The sequence below is a fragment of the Orycteropus afer genome, unplaced genomic scaffold (genome assembly GCF_000298275.1).
Source record: "Orycteropus afer afer isolate SDZICR_OR568_19922 unplaced genomic scaffold, OryAfe1.0 scaffold00331, whole genome shotgun sequence".
Taxonomy (NCBI): domain Eukaryota; kingdom Metazoa; phylum Chordata; class Mammalia; order Tubulidentata; family Orycteropodidae; genus Orycteropus; species Orycteropus afer.
Window position 1 is genome coordinate 907761 of NW_006921918.1, and position 21789 is coordinate 929549.

The 21789-nt window shown below is 33.9% G+C and overlaps 1 protein-coding gene across 1 annotated transcript in view; it reads left to right on the plus strand.

Annotated features, from left to right (window-relative positions):
• The window catches only part of DACH1 (dachshund family transcription factor 1), a 565727-nt gene that overhangs the window by 542849 nt on the left and 1089 nt on the right, over nucleotides 1-21789 (plus strand). Inside the window, 2 exon segments of the mRNA XM_042782473.1 lie at nucleotides 6025-6176; nucleotides 15492-15639. Coding sequence (XP_042638407.1) covers nucleotides 6025-6176; nucleotides 15492-15639 — 300 coding nt within the window.

A 21789-nucleotide genomic window follows, 5' to 3' on the forward strand; every position in this document is an offset into this window, starting at 1 on the left:
CCACCAGCCACTCCTCGGAAGGAAGATGGGGCAATCTACTTCCGTAGTGATACTGCCTCAGAAACCCAAGGAGGGGTCACTATGAGTCGGGTCCGACTCGATGGCACATAACAACAACAACAACAGCAACAACAAGAACTCTAATAGAGAACAAAATAACTTCTAATTCACTGTGAAATGGAATATGTAAACAAAAAAAAGAAAAAATAACCTAGTTAGGCTGTTTTCAAAAATGATAAACTTACTCCCAAGAAAATGCACTCTCATATCTAATCTGCCATCCTAGGTATTCAGAGCACCTGCTTTTTTTAGCAGTTTAAAGTATTTTGTAATTTGATGAAGTAAAGCAAAATAATTTAGGTGGTTGTTGTTGTTTTTATGTGCCGTCGAATCGGACCCGACTCATAGCGACCCCTCCTTGGGTTTCTGAGGCAGTATCACTACAGAAGTAGATTGCCCAACAACAAATAATTTAGGAGTCTTTCTAAAGTGAAATGTGTAAATCTAAGTAAGCATAAGTAAGCATAATCAATCACTTCTGAAATTTTGTTTGCAGGATTCATCATCTTTAGGTATTATCTAGATGTTTGTAACTCTTTGCAACTTGTAATTAAAAACGCATCGAGATCTCTAATTTCAAAGTGATGCATCATCACTCTCCAGTCAGTATATTAAGGCAAAAATTTTTTACTTCAATAATATTGTTTATTTATAAGAAATAGCAGAGAATTGTGGAATTTTAGATCTGAATGAAACTTCAGAGCTTGTCTTGGTCAACCTGATACATATCTCTATCTGTAGTTATATCCTCTATATCTATATCTACTTTTTAAAGTTGGGGAAATTGAAACCAGAAAACATTGTTATTTCCCAAGTAGCTGATACTAACTGAATACTAAGTCATTTTCTTTATATATCTCAAAATGTAATAAAAGTAATAATTAAATACTGTTTTAGCTATCTATAGCTATGTAACAAATTGTACCAAAGCATACTGGCATGAAACGACAAACGTTTATCTCACAGTCTTTGTGGATCAGGAATCTGGGTGTAGCTTACCTAGTGATTTTGCCTCAAGATCTTATGAGTTGCAGTTAAGCTGTTGGCTAGGGTTGCAGCCTCATCTAAAGGCTATGCTGGGTAGGAGGAATCCACATTCAAGACAATTCATTGTTATTGGCAGGTCTTAGTCCCCGCACTCCTTGGAAGAAAGGTGGGACAATCTACTTCCGTAGTGATACCTCCTCGGAAACGCAAGGAGGGGTTGTTATGAGTCAAAATCGACTCGCCGGCAGTGAGTTTATTTTTTTTTTTTGGTTAGTCCCTTGTCATGTGTACCTGCACATAGGGCTCTCTGAAGATACGACAGTTGCTTTCTACAAGTCCAAGTTAATACAAGAGAGAACATGAGAAATGAAAGCCAAAGACTTTTTATAACCCAATCTTATAGTGACATCCCATTTATTGTATTCTATTTGTTAGATCCACCTCAAGATCCATTAATTAGGGCAGGAATCAGAACAGAGGAGGGATCATTAGAGGGCATAGTACAGGAAAAATGCAATGCACTGCCGTCAAGTCAGATCTGACTCACAGCGACCACTCCTTGGGTTTCCGAGGCAGTATCACTATGGAAGTAGATTGCCCAACCTTCCTTCCCAGGAGTGGCTGGTGGGTTTGAACCGCTAGCCTCCTAGTTAGCAGTCAAATGCCTTAGGCACTATGCCACCAGAGCTCCTATAGAGAGCATAGTAGAGGCTATTATCAGTGTACTTACTACAAGCCCATAGAAAAATACTGCCTAAGAACTTGTCAAATAAATTAACATATTTATTATGTAACCATTTGCAGATAAAACCTCATAGATAATGAAACATGGACTCTTGATTAAACAATTGTTGTTGTTATTTGCCATAGAGTCGGCCCCGACTCCTAGCGACCCCTCCTTGGGTTTCCGAGGCAGTTATTACTACGGAAGTAAGATTGCCCAACCAACCTTCCTTCCGAGGAGTGGCTGGTGGGTTTGAACCGCCAGCCTCCTGGTTAGCAGTCAAGTGCCTTAGGCACTATGCTACCAGAGCTCCCGATTAAACAATAGTAATTTACTTATGCTATTTTTTCTGATTGTGTACTGTGATTATGTAAGAGTATATCCTGTACTTATGAAATATACACTTTAGCATTAAATATTTTAAAGCAAGAATATTCAAAATAATATGCATATGCACAAGCACATACACACAAATACACACAGAATAAAAGTGAGAGAAACACAAAATTAAAAAGTTAATGTAAACAATTAGTAAATTTGAGTACAGAGTTTTAGTAGTTTCCTAAAGCTGGCATAACAAATTACAACAATTTTGGTTGTTAAATCAACCAAAACTTAACAATAACAGGAAACTAAACTCACAGTTCTGGATACCAGAAATTCAAAATAGAAGTGTCAGCAGGTCTATCTATACTCCTTTTGGAAGCTATAGGACAGAATCTTCCATTGCCTCTTCCATCTTCTTGTAGTTGTTGGCATTCTTTGGCTGGTGGAATTCCAATCTTTAAATGTCTTCACATTGTCATTTTCTTTTCTCCATGTCTTCTCACTTTCTGTCTGTCTCAAATCTTTGTCTTTCTGTTATAGGGATACTTGTTACTAGATTTTGGGCTCATTCAAATAATCAAGATGATCTCCTCATCGCAAAATCCTACACTTACTAACATTTGTGGAACCCTTTTTCTGAATATGGCCACTTCACAGGTTCCTTGAATTTTAGGATGTGAAATCTTTTTTTTTCTTTTTTAAATATCTTTCAGAGGACCAAGAGTCAACCCACTACAGAAGTGTATAGGAATTCTTTGTGCCACATTTGCAAATTTCCCATAGTTTTAAATTATTTAAAAGTAAATTTAGAAAATAAAATCACAGATTACATTGTTAAATACTATAATAACCAAAGATCATGGGATCTGGCAAGCTAACTTTTTTTTCAAAAGCTAAAAATTTAAAATTAAATATGTACAGAAATATCAACTTAGAATATGATGTTTTATGAATTGATGCTTGATTATTCAATTTGAAGACAGTAGAGATTATGGGATGTCAAAATACTCTTCTACTTTACCTTGCCCCTGGAACTTCTTAGAACATACAGGAGATCAAAGGTCACATCTATTTCAAAAGAGAACTTCTTATCCAATTTTATAGTCCTCCTGGGAAGAACTAAATGAGCCTTCTTATCATGTTAATTGCCACAAGATGCCAAATTTTTACTGACATAGTAGGGTCCTGAGGCCCAAAGGATCATTTTTGCTTTTGCTTATTTGATGTATAATGTTGTCTTTTTTTCAAAAACACATATTTGTTTTAAGCAGTTATATCACATATTAAAACATTTCTCAGTAAGTCATTCTGCCCTGCATTTGATTGCTTCACCTCTGTGCATTGAATTAAAGTGGACTTCTCATTGTTTCCAGTATGGAAAATGATAAATGAATGATTGAATCAGATACATTTATACCAAATCTAATCACAGAAAGCTGGAGTCATGAGGACCAAGGTGAGCATTCCATTAAAGTAGCTGTGGGAGAAAAATGCAAACACCTCCACAGATACATACACAAACATACACACACACACATCAGCGTAGACGAATTTCAGTCTTACACTAGAAAAAGGACAGCAGCTTCCCGTATCAACAGTCATGGACATAGCATAAAATTGGACAACATTTTCTTCTATTATGCATAAGACCATAGTGAGTTGGTGCCAACTCAATGGCAGCTAACAATAGCGAAGGGTGGATGACAGAAGACAAAATATTTTACAAAGTACACGAATTATCCCTTTAGGAATGCAGATGATCACTCTAGTCTAGAGGAGCTTCTTGAGGCATTAGATCATGTTTTTCAGCTTTCTCTATGCAGTGTCTAACACATCATCTAGGTTAATTAAATATTGTTTACATAAATATATGCATCAACACTGATTTAATGAATGAATTCACACAACAGCCAAGTATAGTCAAGCATAAATGTATTGAAATTGAATCATATAAAAACAAGGTTAATGGAACTTTAAACAAATATGTATATGTCTGTGTATATACATGTATACGATGATTATTTTCTTGGACAATCTTTAAGAATTGTGGAATTACACATTTTAAAGCTAAAAGCAACCTCAGGTGGTCATCTGGTTCTACGCTTTTCTTCAAGAGACAAGCAATTATTATCTCCATGATCTATTAAGCCACATTTTCTTTAGCATGTGACAGCTAAGGTGAGGCTGATCAAAAAATATTGCTCTCCATTCTTAAACAATTTCACATGCACATAGATGTTTAACAAGTGCCTTTTTGGAGCTATTAAGAGAACATACTAGCAGCCTTGATCTGGAGGAGTAATTTATGGCAGCTTGGTAAGTGTAGTCCAAGATCACCTTGATCATATAAGCCATGCAGTAGCCCTCTACCCCTGCACCGCAGTCTCACTTTAACCTCAGTGACAAGTGTGATGAAAGGGAAATAAATAAATAAATAACACAATGAGTTTGACTTTTGCAGCTTACTTGGTTTCTTTTTCTAGTACTTGCTGCCTTAGATCATCTGTCAGTAAGTTAACACAGGAAGGAATGGAAGGAGACCCTGCAGAGGAGTGAGTAAGTGTAAGAGGAGGACAGTTAATAGAGGGTCTGTGTCCATTACCTCCCTCCTAAGCCTTTCTTCCCTTTTGGTTCATTAACTAGAAATGTGGAAAGGTGCGGGAGATGAATTTAACTTGTTCTGACATTAGTTAGACACAGTACAGTGTGGAGCTCCCATAATATTTCTGCCCCAGAGAGAAGTAATTGGAAAACGTGTTGTGTGGTTAGGAGTTGTAATGAAAAATAAAGGAATGACCGAGGAGAACAGTGGAATCAAATTATAAGCATACAGGCAAGTGTGCTGAAGTTTTAGTCACTTGCAAAATTGAGAGATACTATCAGGACTGTGCAAATACACTGCTCTGATTAATTTTCCTGGGGTGAAATATGAAAATATTTATAAAATTGAGAAGCCTGCCATGAATAAAATTTTCTCTGTGACTATAATAACCTAAAATCAGTCACAACTTGTCTGAATCTTACATGAAACTAAAAGTTTATTAAAATAATAAAGAAGTGAATTGAAAAAAAGAAGAAAAAATTCATTGTGAGAGAAAGAAGAATCTGTATTTGGAATATTACTCTAAATTGCTTAAAATTTTGAATAGTATTCAATAAATGAAAAAGATTAATATATCTTAAAAGGTTTTATATTTGATTGTCTAAATTTTGTTATGGGACTTGTACGTTATTACCCTTTCATTAAACCTCTTTTCCTTGGATAAAAGCTATCACTTTTCAATATGAAGGTAAAAGGCTACTATTAAAAGGCATTCAAGTTCAAATGAATTAGATCTTTAGCTCTAATGATATTGAACAATTCAATTATAGTTGAGGAAGAATATATTTGGATTCTAGTTTTTTCTTTTAAAATGCGTAATGAAGATTTTAATTGTACATTCTTTTGTAGATTCCTTAAGACTATATTTGAACAAATCACTGATACAAAGGAAGGGTTAATTGAAAAAGAAACATACTAATACACAAAGCATTTTTCTTATATCAAGTTCTAGATATATCCCATTGTCAATCTAAATAAAACAAACTAAAATGAGATAATTGGGAAGGTGCCTATAAAGTCAGCCTGAATATATTATCACAACTATATATGAGATAATATTTGTTTTAAAAAGATTCTATGGCACTGTAAACTCAGTCTCATTAGAGACTGCATTTAAAAGGCTTATAAAGTTACTCATTAATGTTATCTTGTTGTATCTCCACAGCTTTTTCATTAAAGAAAATTCAGCAGAAAGCATTTTCTCCTGATAGCAGGAACCAATTTGCAATAAATGTTCTGGAAACCACTAGGGAAGCCATTACTGAGGTCTAATAAAAACAGACAAGCGTAACTTGTTCTATATTTTTGTTTCAATCACATACAGATGAGACCCCGCTTTCCACACCAACCGCAAGAGACAGCCTTGACAAACTTTCTCTAACTGGGCATGGACAACCACTGCCTCCAGGTTTTCCATCTCCTTTTCTGTTTCCTGATGGATTGTCTTCCATAGAGACCCTTCTAACTAACATCCAGGTAGGACTTTTTGCAATCTGGAAAAAACAGGAGACTCATTTGTAAACCCAGTTTTTCAAACTTTATACTATACCAACTTACTCTAAAACATTGTATTAAACTTTTCCTAGCAATTTAGATTTCAAACTACACTAATCAAATTAGTTTATAAATACTTAGCTATGTATATTAAGCCAGTATATCAACTTAGATGAAAGTGGCATTGATTTTTTTGTAAAGTCACTCTCCTTAAATGTTCCCTTTATTGTCAACTAATGGGAAGAATCAAACTGTTTAAGTTTCTCTGATTTACTAAATGACAGAACTCCAGTTCTAATAAATATTTAGTTATTTTTAAATTGCTGAACTTCCAGTGAGGAAATGATATATTTATTTATTTGAAATATGTCTAATATAAATGAATAATTTAAAAAGTCCCTTCTTTCATAAATAAGTTTGTTTCAGTTAATAGTTTCTTCAAAGAATGCACTTCAAAAAGCCATACAAAAGTTTCTACGGATTTCCTATGTAGTCTTCAGGATGTATATTTTACATATAGTAGATTATGAATCAAAAATACTCACAGTTAACAATAACATAGACCATGAAGCCAAGATAATAAGAGTGTTTAGAATAGAAGAATTTTTCTTTTGCCTGCACATGAAGTGATCATGTGGGTAACAGATGGTGATTTTTACCATCCACATCTCCATACTTGGAATACCCAGTACTAGACATGCTTGCAGATACAGTACTGGTACATATTCTTTTTCATACTACCACTCTATCCTCAGTGATATTTTCCTGTACACAATACCTCCCATATTAAAATTTCTCCCAATAGAAATCTGGTTAATTTTGTTTACCTCTCCAAGGACATAACAGAAGGCCTTCAATGTAACATATCTCCTCATCTATTAATATGGCGTTTTTAATACTAATGTAATTAGAATCTGTAGAATTGTATTCAACTTTAAGGTTTTATATCTCCAGAAGTAAAATAAACCATCAACTCAGCCTGATCCTAATCATGGTCAAAAAGTTGATATCTTTAAATAAACAGAACACTTTTTTTTTTTTCTAAATTTGATCCTTTCGTTTTCTATGAGGTAGAGTTTTTAATGAATTTCTTTCTTGCTATTAAATGCTTTCAGAATATACCCCTCAACATTTCTGAATTTGCACTCTGAAAAAGGAACAATTCATTTTTCTCATGTAAGAAGGAAAGAAAAAAGTTAAGCTTGTGCTTAAAATTCTCTATCACTAACTAAAATGACACAAGCCGGCCAGTAGGAATTTAATTTCAACAGAAAAAATATTTCTGGGTTTCATCAGTGTAAACTGGCATGTTCACCAGAAGAATGGGTTTTGCACGTGGACTTTTTCATTGGATGTGACTGCCACAGCTCTAAGTCAAATACTGTCAGTTGGTGAGTACAACCAAATCCATGTTCATCCTCAGTAGGACACTAATACTGAGGCTGGGAATGTTAAACGCATCACCTCAAACTCTAGTCATTTCTTAAAAAAAAAAAAGAATGAAGGAAGAATGGAAGGGAGAGAAGAGAGGAAAAGAGGAAAGGAAACCCTAGTTTTAAAATGAGAAGAGTTTGAACAGATATTTTATTTTATGGAAGGTGCTGTATATTTAACATAGTCTCTTTTCTAACAATATACCTTGAGAACATATTTCAGCAAGAACTGATGATAGGAAAATGTTCAAGACTAACTAAAATTACTTGTTTTTAGTCCCAACGTTAAGATATACATGGGTCTGATAAAGTTGGAACATTCCTACCATAAGAATGTATCATTAAAAATAAATTATGCTTGTTCAGTTCAAACTTACATACATGTATGTCTATATGTAAATAATATATATATATATATATGTATCTTTGCATACAAATGGTAAAATATTTTAAAGTACATTGAAAATCTTACTAAGTCCCATGACACAGTAATATTTACATGTACACACACACACACACACACACACTGAATTTTATGGTCAGTAATGATTTCACTCATTTTACAAAAGGTCGTAGATGCTAGCTCTTTTATTATTCCCACAATTATTGAGTTATAGTAATATCCTAGGAGTGGTATGGAATGTTTAAGTCTTGACCCTGGCTCATTGGGCATACAGTATCAATGCATTTGCTGTCCAAATTCTAATTTGAGTAATTACATTCTGCCTACCTCAATTTCCTGTGAAGTGTCAATGATATAAAGTGGGATTCTTTGCTTTCTATGTCAAAATAGTAACGCACTATTTGTGTTGTAAGTTGAAAGCTCCATATTTCCTTTAGAGATCATTTATCAGAGTGACAATGAAAAGGAATTGAGTTGAAGCTTACTTATATTTCTCAAATCATACAATTCCCTGTTTTTTATAATTATTATACATATTTGTTGTTTTAATTGAGAATTCAGTGTTATAGCTTTCAAAACATTTGGATTATATTTAAATGTAATGTATATAAAAACTATTTCTAAGCATTAATGAAACTTAAAAATAATTTGCTTGCTCAAGGGGTTATTGTACTACTAATAGGCAATAATATAGTTTCATGATATACTCTAGTTTGACAATTCCAAATTTTTAAAATTAGTAATGGTTATTACAGAGGTCCCTTTCTTGATGCGATTACTAAATTTAAGTTTTCATAAATTTTATTTGTTTGTGCTTTCAAAGAATTGTGGAAAAAAAGCTGTATTTGTATACATAACTTTAGACATCTGATCGTTGTTAGCTTCTAGAACTATATTAAAGGAGCTTTGGTGGTGTAGTGCTTATGACATATGACTGCTAACCAGGTTGGTGGTTGAAACCCACAAGCCGCTCATAGAAGGAAGATGGGTCAATCAACTTCTGTAAAGATTTACTGCCTCGGAAACACAGTAGGGGTCGCTATGAGTTGTTATGGGTTTGATGGCAGTGAGTTTGGTTTTGAGAGCTATACTAAGGAGATCTGGTGGCATAGTGGGTAAGGCATTTGGCTGCTAACCAGAAGATCGGTGGAGGAAGATTAGGCAGTTTACGTCTGTTAAGATTTACAGCCTTGGAAACCTAATGGAGGTCTCTATGAGTTATAATTGACTTGATGGCAGTGAGTTTTGGTTTAGAGCTACACTAGGAGTCCTTGTGGTGCAAACAGTTAAGCACTTGACTACTAGCCAAAAGGTTGGCAGTTCAAACCCATAAATGTCTTTGAAGACAAGCCTGGAGATCTGTTTCTGAAAAGTGACAGCATTGAAAGCTCTATGGAGCACAGTTCTACTCTGCAAACATGGGGTTACCTTGAGTCAGAATCTATTCCACAGCAGCTAAGAACAATACCTATCCTGTTCCTTCTGGACACTTGAGTATTTTACAACTTGAAAGTAATAATGGATGCAGATACTTTCAGTAAAGCATAGTAATTTCACTTTAGTGAGTAATATGGATACATCTTATGTTTTTCTTTTAAAAATAGTTTTGTTTACTTTATATAGAATTTTATTTATGTTTTTCAGTGGGGCAATCTTGCATTTTGGCTTCCTAATTCAAGCATGTCTTTGTATAACTCTGTGAGATTCCATGTGTGGAAACTAAAATTTTATGTCAGCTAACTGGATATGAAACCTCAAACAATGACTGTCACTTGAACATGTTGAAAGCAGAATTTTACACACATCAAGTATCAATCTGAGCTTTCTTGCTGTAAATCAAATATAGAACCTATTTGTACATAGGAATAGGAGAAACTGATTTCCTTTTTGAGCTATATATTAAATAATTTACTTTTTCTATCTATATCATTGAAAAAAAGATTTACAATTGTTTGCAAGTATTAAGAAACAGTAATTAAAAAGGAAAATGTATTGCCACCTGGGTTCCTAAAATAAAGGTAAAGAATACAAATATTAGGCAGGAGTGAGGTTAGTATTGAAGATATAAGCCATGATGGGATATATGATAGGAGTTCAGCATGTTTTGGTTTGACTGTATGCAGGAATTAAGCAAACAAGAAAGACTAAAAAGGAATATTACAATAGATGGCAGTCCAAGATTGATTCCCTGTAGTCTAATAAATAGCTGAGTCTTGCCATTTTTTCTAAGGAGACTTCTCTACTTCTATGTTTGGGGCAAGAAAATGAAAAAATTTAAGACTGACATACTCTGGTTTTCCATCTTCAAGTCATTGCATTTCAATGTTATGGCTAATTATTTTTATGTGTATTAAAATAAATTAAGGTTTGTTTATTTGCATTATTAATATGTAATTTTAATCACAATAGAGTTATAAGAATTCAAAGAAAAATCCACCTTCCCTCAAAAAGAAAGAGATACTGGGTTCAAGATATGATCAAGCAAAGGTCCAAAACATTGATCTTACATTGTATGCTTTTATTTTTAATCATTATTATTTAAGTCTTTTTCTCCTCTTTGTTCCCATTACTAACTTGTGAATGTTGTTGTTGTTGTTATGTGCCATCGAGTCAGACCCAATTCATAGTGACCCCTCCTTGAGTTTCCGAAGCAGTATCACTACGGAAGTAGATTGTCCAACCTTCCTTCTGAGGAGTGCCTGGTGGGTTTGAACCACCAGCCTTCTGGTTAGCACTCAAGTGCCTTAGGCACTACACTACCAGAGTTCCTAACTTGTGAATAGGGAAATAAAACCAGTTATAACCAATAACCTAATCACAGTTTACTGTTAGGAGAGAATGACATTAACTTCTTCAAACCCTAGACTGTCCATTATACTTATTAATTTATGTCTTGTGCAAAAATGATGATAACTGTAATGGTAACAGCTAGTATTTATTGAGCAATCATAATATATAAACCTCTGTGCTGATTAAATACAAGATTTCATTGATTCTTCTTTATAATCTTTTAAGGTAGATTTAATTGTTATCACCATTGTATACTTGAGAAAATGAAGACGGTTAAGTCATTTGATCAAGGTCACATAAATGATGGTGGAGCTTGGATTAAACACAAGTAGATGATTCCAGAGCGTATATCACCATATTAGCACATATGATCATACGAATCATAAGATGAGTTTATATCTAGATTGGCTTTTGACAGCCGGAGTCATTATTGACTTTGGAGAACAGTAATCATAATATTAGATGCAATATGATACTTCTGGGTATTTCTTCTCTTATCGGGACCTTCTGGGAAAATGCATTAGTTTTCCTTCTTTTTTCCTGTCTATAGAAGCTCCTAGATTTAAGGAACATTATTCCTTGTCATCCTGAAAGGAGACAAGGAGAGAATTAAAAGAAAAAGGGAGATTAAACAGCTAGTAAGTCCTAATCTAGCCTTAGTCACTTCACTAGTTTAGAATCTTGGGCAAGTCACCTGGTCCTTGTGGACTTTGCTTTCTCATCCTTAAAAGATTTTGGTTAGATGAGGTAATCCTCTTGAACTAGAGCATTTTACTGTTATTAGAAGTAGCACACTTCTTGAGTACCCATTTTATAACATAAATTTGGCACTCAAGGAAGCTTGCTTCTCATCTGGTTCTAAAATAAGTTTGTATAAAATACAAACACAGACTAGTAAACTTTTTGCTTAAAATCTAACTAGCACACTAAGAAAAAATTTACATCCTATTATAACAAGTCCCCACACTTTCTAAGCAATAGAAATTATAGAAACGTTACTAAATCATGTCCAGTGCTTTTTTTCAAAAATGTATAGACTCATTTCTTCTCTGAAAAATGATGAAGATATTTTAATTTACAACATAAATCATTTTAGGAAACAAAGATATTTGTATATTATGACAATCATGATGCTTCTTCACTTAAGAAAAAGAAATTTGAGGCCAAACAACCATTGTCTCTTATTATTGTGGTAGCATACAGTTAAGTTAAAAATAAACAGAAAAAAAATATGTTTCTGTAGAATTGTCGTTATCCAATTTCAGCATCATTAGAACAGACCTCCCCTTGGAGAAAAACTCATTTTTTAAGCATTCTGTCTTGCAGAATAATTCACATAATCGTACCCACACATTGCTGGACACTGCACATCCAGGGGAGACCTGGCATTTAGCATGACATTTTGCAGATGATCTATCTAGAAAATTTACAGAAGTTACACAAATCTGAAAGTACTGTTATCACTGATGGTTAAAATGGTGTCCTAATGATTTGTAGATGTTGTGAACACTTAGTATTGCTTTTCCCAGCCCCCTGCTGCATTGAAATTTAATCAGTTTTCTTTCTTCTTCTTCTTTTTTTTTTTTTTTTTTTGCAGCAGGGCTGTCACTGACGGTAACATACTTTTGCATTTGTATCAGTTTGGCTCTAGTATGGAGTTTTGCTCACATTGGACTCCTACTGATGTGCACTGATTTAAAGTCTAAAAATCAACTTAATTTTATATAGCTTTAAGTAGTCCCAAGAGGGTCTTGGATTCTCAAAGCTAATATTTTTCAGACATAATCAGCAGGAATAGGTAATGTATTACCATTAATGACATTAGCAGCAACTGTAACAAAAGAAAACAGTAAACATAAATGCTCTCAGCACCTTCATACTTTACAACAAATATTAATAGAAAATTACACAAATCAGAGTTGCAGTTTAACATTATACAACATGTTTATTAATAATCATTGTTTTATATTTAAACAACACCAAAATATTGTGTTTTGTCAGCCAAGGACAATAATTGTTTAATAGTAATTTATTTTAAACAGCTACTGATAATACAACCAATCAACACATTAAGTGGTGCCAACATTGGCATCTTGCTAAATAATCTCTAGACATTGCACAGAGAGTACATCTTTCAAAGATAAGTCAACAAGAGCAATCAGAGCAGAAAATTAGAATTTGGTATCTTAGAATTAAAATACAACTAAACTAAAGTTTTAATTGGGGTGATCTAAAAGGGCACTTGATGTAATGATCTCTTTCATTTGTTACTAATTGTTTGTTCCTGATGAAGAAGAAATATACACAGGAATGTTGCTGAATTGAGTTAAGATGGCAGTTTCCTTAGTAGCTATGTTTTATTGTTAAACAAGAAAAAAACTGAGGAGGGGCAAACTGCCTTATAGAAATCCTCCAGCTTGTTTCAGGTCACACGAATTATATCATGGAAAGTCATGGAGTCAAGTATAACAGATACAAAATAATTTATATGTACTTGAAAAGATTAAACATGGCTTATGACAATGCTATAAACTATGCAAGTGGGCTGAAGTGAGGCTACATCTCTATTGGGTTTGCAAGTCAAGCTGGAGTTAAAAATTTTGATTCAAACTGCTGAAGACCTGCTACAAGAGGTCACATGCTAGAGTTTACCTACACATGATGCCAACTTCCATTGCATTTATAATTTCAGTTGAAAATTTTAGTCCCTGATATTCAGAGACCAAAAAAAAGTATCCCTTAACTTCAAAATAATATTTTAAATTGCTGAATTGAGAAGACAGAATTTTTAGCACTAATTTTCACTAGTAACTTTGATCAAAACAACTTAGGAGAAAAAGTACATATAATGTTTTCTCTATGATTAATATACTCTTATACTCTCATTTATTAAAAAAATACCAAAATGCTAATATAATTTCTTTTAAAAGCACACAATAATTCAAATTATGTAGCTACAAGAGAACACAATTTGTGATAGGAATAACTACATTTTTTTTTTCACAACATGCACTTTTGAATTGTGCTGTCAGAGTCACTTAAAAGTTTTTTCTCTACTTCTTACAGCCATTTTGAATAACCTTTTTTAAAAATTAAATAATACAGTCTATTTAGTAACTGAGCTTCTGATTCTTGGAATATATTATATGCCTTAAGTAAAATATGGAAGTTGTATACTTTCTAATATCTTTTTTTTTTTTTTTTAATCTACTCTATGCTTGGCAGTCTCTGGGCAATGGGGAATTGATGCCCAATAAAAGGAACCATCCAGCCCCTTATGGAGCTTATATTTTTGTAGAGACACAACATAAAGAAATGAACATATAAATATATGACAATATTACATAATGGTAAATGCTATGAAGAATTTTGAAGAAAAAGTAATGAGAGAGGTGTGGAAGATCATTCCAGATAAGATGGTAAGAGAAGGCCTCTCCTGGATGGTGACATTAAGCAAAGATGAAATGAAAGGAGAGTGTAAGCCATGCTAAGATCTGGATGTAAAGCATTCAGGAAAGGACTGGCAAGAGCAAGGACCCTGGTGTGGAGAGAATTGGTATATTGAGGAACCAAAAAATCAATTAATAAAAGCATTGTACCTGGTGCGATCTCAGTAGGGAAATGTAGAGTGTGAGATTATAGAGGTAAGTGTGTGCCATCAGGATCACACATTGTTGTTAGGTGCCATCAAGTTGGCTCCAACTTATAGCCACCTTATGTACAGCAGAACGAAACACTGCTGTACTTGAGCCCATCATTGCAGCCACTGTGCCACTCCATTTTGTTTAGGATCTTCCCCTTTTTCTCTGACCCTCTACTTTCTCAAGCATAATATCCTTCTTCAGGGACTTCTCACTTCTGACAATATGACCAAAGTACATGAGACAAAGTCTGGCCATTCTTGTTTCTAAGGAGTGTTACAGCTGTATTTCTTCCAAGACAGATTTGTTTGTTCTGACAGCCCATGGTATTTACATTTGCCAACACCACAATTCAAATGCATTAATATTGTGTGATTTACCCTATTCATTGTCATTGTATTTTTAGCCTATTATCTTAATTTCCAAAATACATCGTCTGTCTCTTGTTCATGACTCTTATGTGCATGTGATACTATTGAAAATACCATGGCTTAGGTCAGGCACCCCTTAGTCTTCAAAGTGATATCTTTGCTCTTTAACACTTTAAATGGGTCTTTTGCAGCAGAGTTGCCCAGGACAATTGTCATCTGATTTCCTGATTGTCACTTGCATGTATGTTGATTATGGATATCTGCATAAAATGAAATACCTGACAACTTCAGATTTTGGCCATATGATCAATATCACATGGAGGTGCATAATCCATGGCGACTATTACTTCTGGAAGAGTTTCACCCTAATTTTTTCTTAGTTTTCATTTTTTAGGCAATCTTATGTGCTGTTGGTTCTAGATACTCTTCTGCTCAGAAGCAATTATACAATATTTCCTAAATATGTGTCTTCTTAAAATGATTTCATTGTATTTAGAAGTTTTCTGCTTTACAGTATTTATCCTTATGAGCACAGAATGAATACACAGCATGGATTAAATAATTTGATAAGTGGAGTATTCTCTTTTTAAATGCTTCTACAATGAACGAAATGTGCTTTCTACCAACATATTGTTATTCTGAATACCTTCTTTATACAGGGACTCTTGAAAGTTGCCATAGATAATGCCAGAGCTCAAGAAAAACAGGTCCAACTGGAAAAAACAGAGCTGAAGATGGATTTTTTAAGGGAAAGAGAACTAAGGGAAACACTTGAGAAGCAGTTGGCCATGGAACAAAAGAACAGAGGTATTTCCAAACTGCCAAATACACTGAATACTTTAAGTAAAACATTCAACTTAATAATGTTATATTTGGTGATTTACTTTGATATTGTAGCCTATTTATTAATATACATGTAGCTAAAGTTCACAGTAGAATTTGAATCCTGAGTTCACTGTATTTTTAGATTATTTTCTTAATTTCCAAAGTACATGGTCTCTACTCTGTTCATGTCTCAGATATGTATCCATTATATCATTCATTTTATAATTTGATTGCTTATAGAATTTAACAAATTAACATTTTAAGATAAGAATGAACTCTGATAAGCTGACAGCCATAAAGAATAATTTTATATTCATTCACAATTGCCCTTTGAAAAACTTAAGAGTTAAAGTCATAAAGCTAAAGTAGAAAATACTGATTATTCAAGTGAAGCAGATTTAGTACGATATTTATCAACTGCAATTGAAGACTGATGGTTATCTGAACAAATGACCTAAGTTAAGTGTTTGTGTAATTCTCTTTCTGAATTCCTCATTTTTATTCAACAAGGTCAAGTATATATTCAGAGTAGAAGTGGACAGGAATTCTTGTTGGGTAAAATTCATATTACCTATCTATGCATTACTTCTATTAACATGCTGTGAAGCACATCTATAAGTAATTGTGAAGGTCCATTCATATTTATATATGTTTATGTATGATATTGGGAGCTCTGGTGGTGTAGTGCCTAAGCCATTTGGCTGCTAACCAGAAGGCTGGAGGTTCAAACCCACCAGCCACTCCTCAGAAGGAAGATTGGGCAATCTACTTCTGTAGAGATACTGCCTCGAGACCCAAGGAGGTGTCACTGTGAGTCGGGAATGACCCCACAACAGTGAGTTTCATTTTGTTTTGCTGATGTATGATATTGAAAAGGGTATTTTTTTAATAACCACCTCCCCCTATGTCTCAACTATAACAATTTCCTGAGTCTTCTAGAATGGGATCACCTTTTTCTCATTTGCTAAGTATCCATTATAAATGCTTCACATACTCTGCTTCTGTATACATGACATGGTCTTTTAAAAATCATTTTCCTTTCAAAAGTGTCAGGAATTACCAGGTTGCTTCACTAGCTAATTTAAGGAGTCATAATGAGTTTCTAGGATAGATTTGGGAAGCTTTCATCCAGTTGCATAACATAGTTATAATTATTGTGACTTCATATAGATTATGGTACTAAAGTAATCAAAGCAAAGTAAATATTGATAGTAGGATACACTTTATGTGAATAAAACGTGTGGTCAAAGAGTTCAGTCTTACATGAGATGGCATGATTTCTTCCTCACATGGAAAAATCTCTCTTTTTTAAAAACCAGAATTTAAGGCAGGGCCTTGAATTCCCAAAATAATATTTTGCTTACTCAAGAGATTTTTAGAATTTTATTGGTTCATGCCTTTTGGAGGATTTGCAACCCCCCCTTTATCCAATAGAAGGCAACACATTCACACACACACACACACCATGAAATTCCCATTTAATTAATTTTAAATAAAGAAACAAAGGTAAGAACTACTGATAATTATGTAAGTGTGCTTATTGAAACAGTGGCTTTACTCTGAAGAGGGAATACATCCGTTCCATTTGGTTCAGTCAAACAGGAAACAGTAAGAGGTCAGTGGCAAAGTGCAAGATACTGAGCATTGAGTGCCGTGAGAGTATAGAGCCAAATGAACAATCCAGAAATTACTGTTTGTTTTCAAAGACGCATAATCATCTTGGAAAGGAAAATAGTAGCCAAATAATTTTGTTATTATGAGCAAATGATTTCAACACTACTACTAAATAAAGGAAATAACACTTATTGAAGTCACTTTTAATTATTTGCTTTATCAAACTTTAGCTAATGTTCATCTTGGTTAAAAAAAAAATTATATGATGCCAGTAACAATATATCTAAAATTAATGGTGCCCCACCTTATCAATATTAATAATGAAAAAGACTACACCAAAAACTACATATTGTAGAAATTAGAAATGGAAATGGAAATTCTTATTTAGAGAGTCATATTATCTTATTGTATATTTGGCTAAATATTGTGTTAAATACAAGTGTTATTGTTCAAAAAGTGAACTTGAAATGAGAACACTTTATAATTAACTTTACAAGGATGATTTTCACTTCTAATTCTGTACATTTGCATCCACAGTGCTAATTAGTCATTTCAAAAAAAAAAAAAAATGTTTTCAAAGAAAACACATGCACTCTCCTGCATAGTTCTGGAAGATGAGCCCCTCAAATTGGAAGGCACTCAAAATATGTGTGTGAAAGAGCTGCCCTCTTAAAGTAGAGTGGACTTATTGAAATGGATGGAATAAAGCTTTTAGAACCTTCGTTTGCTGATGTGGCACAACTCAAAATGAGAAAAAAAACACTTGTAAACATCCATTAATAATCAGAACATGGAATGTACGAAGTTTGAATCTAGGAAAAATGGAAGTTATAAAAAATGAAATAGAAAACATGAAGATCAATATCCTACACATTAGTGAGCTCACATGGACTGGTATTGGTCATTTTAAATCTGACCAACATATGGTCTATAATACTAGGAATAACAAATTGAAGAAGAATGACACTGTTTCAAAGTCAATGAAAGAGCATTTGAAGTTCTCTTCTGAAGTAGAACACTGTCAGAAATAGGATAAAATCCATAAACTTACAAGGAAGACTAATTAATGACTGTTATTCAAATATACATACCAATTACTAAAGCCAAAGATGAATAAATTCAAGATTTTTACCATCTTCTACAGTCTGAAGTTGATCAAGCATGCAATTAAGATGCACTGATAATTACTAACCAAACCAAACCAAACTCATTGCCGTCGAGTTGGGTCCAACTCATAGCGACCCCTCCTTGGGTTTCCAAGGCAGTATCACTATGGAAGTAGATTGCCCCATCTTCCTTCCGAGGAGTGGCTGGTGGGTTTGAACCACCAGCCTGCTGGTTAGCATTCAGGTGCCTTAGGCACTATGCTACCAGAGCTCCCTGATAATTACTAGTGACTAGAAATTAAAAGTTGGAAACAAAGAAGGATCTGTAGCTGAAAAATATGGCTTTAGTGATAGAAACCATGCTGGAGATCCAGTGATAGAATTTGGCAAGATTAAAACATACCTTTTATCAATAACATAAATGGAGACCATACATGTGAATTTCACCAGATGGCAAAATACACAGAAATCAAATAGACTACATCTGTGGAAAGAGATGATGGAGGAGCTTGATATCATCAGTCAGAAGAAGACCAGCCACTGACTGCAGAACAGACAATCAATTGCTCAAAAGCAAGTGAAAGTTAAAGCTGAAGAAAATTAAAACAAGTCTACTAGAGCCACAGTACAACCTTGAGTATATCTCACTCAGATTTAGTGACCATCTCAAGAACAGATTTAAGGCTTTGAACACGAATGACAAAGCCCAGACAAGTTGTGGGATGACATCAAGAGCATCATACACGAAGAAAGTAAAAGATTATTAAAAAATCAGGAAAATATCACATGGATGTCAGAAAAGACTCTGAAACTTGCCACAGAACATAGAGAACCTAAAGTGAATGGAAGAAATAATGAAATAAAAGAGCTGAACAAATTTGAAAGGGTGGCTTGAGAAGACAGAATAAAGTGTTATAATGAAATGTGCAAAGACCTGAAGCTAGGAAACAAAAAGGAAGAACAAGCTCAACATTTCTCAAGATGAAAAAACTGAAGGAAAAATTCAAGCCTCAGGTCGCAAAACTGAATGATTTGATGGGCGAAATATTGAACAATCCAGCAAGCATCAAACGAAGGTGGAGGGGCCAATTCAAGATGTAGCATATGATCAAGAAATGATGATATTAAGGGAAGATGTACAAGCCGCAATGAAGACATTGGCAAAAAAAGAAGTCTGCAAAAATTGACAGAATATAAATTGAGATGTTTCAACAAATGTTTGTAACACTGGAAGGGATGACTCATTTATGCAAGAAAATTGGAAGATAGCTATTGGGTCAACTGACTGTAAGAGATCCATATATGTACCCATTCCAAAGAAAGATGATCCAGTAGAATGTAGAAATTAATAATAATATTATTAATGATAATAATGATACCATATTATCACAGGCAAGTAAAATTTTGCTAAAGAGAATTCAAGAATGGCTGTAGCACTACATTGACAAGGAATAGCCAGAAATTCATACTGGATTTACAAGAGGATGTGTAATGAGTGAAATCATTGCTGATGTCTGAGAGATCTTAGCTAGAAAAAGATAATTCTAGAAAGAGGTTTTCCTCTGTTTTATTGACTATGCAAAAGTATATGGCTGTGTGGATCATAACAAATTATGGACAGCATTGTGAAGAATGGGAATTCTAGAACATTTAACTGTGCTCTATCAGAACCTGTATGTTGACCAAGAAGCAGTCATTGAAACAGAAAATGGGGATACTATGTAGTTCAGAATCAAAAAAGTTATGCTTCAGGGTTTCATCTATTAACCATACTTATTCATCTGTATGCTGAGCAAATAATTTGAGAAGCTGGACTATACATATGAAGGAGAACGTGGCATCTGGGTTGGAAGAAGACTCATTAACAACCTGCAATATGCACACATCCTTCCTTGCTAAAAGTGAAGAGGACTTCAAGCACTTTCTGATGAGGATCACAGACTACAGCCTTCTGTATGGATTGCACTGCAACATAAAACAAAAATCCTCACAACTGGACAGGTAAGCAACATCATGATAAATGAAGAAAAGACTAAAGTTGTCAAGGATCTCATTTTACTTTAACCCACAATCAACATGCATGGAAGCAGCAATCAAGAAATCAATCAACATATTTCATTGGGCAAATCTATTGCAAGGACATTTGTAAAGTGTTGAAAAGGAAAGTTGTCACTGTGCAGACTGTGGGGTGCCTGACCCAAGCCATGGTATTTTCAATCACCTCATATGCATGTGAAAGCTGGGCAATGACTAAGGAAGACTGAAGAAGAATTAATGCCTTCGAATTATGGATTTTGTGAAGAATACTAGATATACCATAGATAGCCAGAAAAACTAGTCAGGTGCTCCTTTGAAGTAAAGATGGCAAGACTTAGTTTCACATACTTTGAACAGGTTATTAAGAGGGGCCAGTCTCTGGAGAAGGACAACATGCTTGGTAAAGTAGTGTCAGCAAAAAAAGAGGCAGAGTTCAATGAGATGGATTGACGTAGTGGCTGCAATAATGGGCTCAAACATTGCAGTGATTGTGAGGATGACACAGGACTGAGCAGTGTTTCATTCCGTTGTACATAGTTTCACTATGATGGGAACTGACTCTACAACACCTAACAACAACCCTTCTCATATGAAATTATACTGAAAGTACAGTTAATATACAGTTTGTGAAGAACATTTGTTATAACGTATTGATTACATATCATACAGAAAAATATTTAAATTGTCAGGTAGGAGAAAAATGTATCATAACCAAACTTTTATATCATAAACTATTTCCTACATAAATAGCATATATTATAATTAGCTGTGAATATTATTTAAACTCTACCTGATAACTGCAGAGTATATAATAATTTTATTAAGATGATACAATGCACTTAACTTAAAATACATATAAATACCATGAAGAAATCATGATCATCTCTAAGCAAATTATAATAGTCTCATCCAGAAAAAGCATTCTGCCTATACATGTTAAACATCATTGCAAACATTTCACTCTTTATGTGCAATAATATATATTGCATTTTCTAAAATTTTAAGAAAGAATTTTTAAACATCTGGCTGATAGAACTTTTTTTTTGGTGGGGAGGCAAACATTTCTAGGGTAAAATTCTCCATTTGCTTGTCTTGTAAAGAGAAGGTGGCATGCTTACAAAGGTTTGCACTAACTTGCCTCATGATTCAAGGACAGAGCACTAAGTTATATAATTCATTTAATCAGATTTCCTTTATCAGTGTCCATATGTATTTACTAAAAGTGGCTTCCCATTATATTTATTCCTACATATGACAATTAAAGTCATCCTGGTATAGTTCAAGGCTGAAAAAACAAAAGTTAACCTCCTTGGACATTGTCCTGGGATTTATTTTACATAACGTTTTTTTTGGTTCCTTTTTTTTTTTTTTTTTT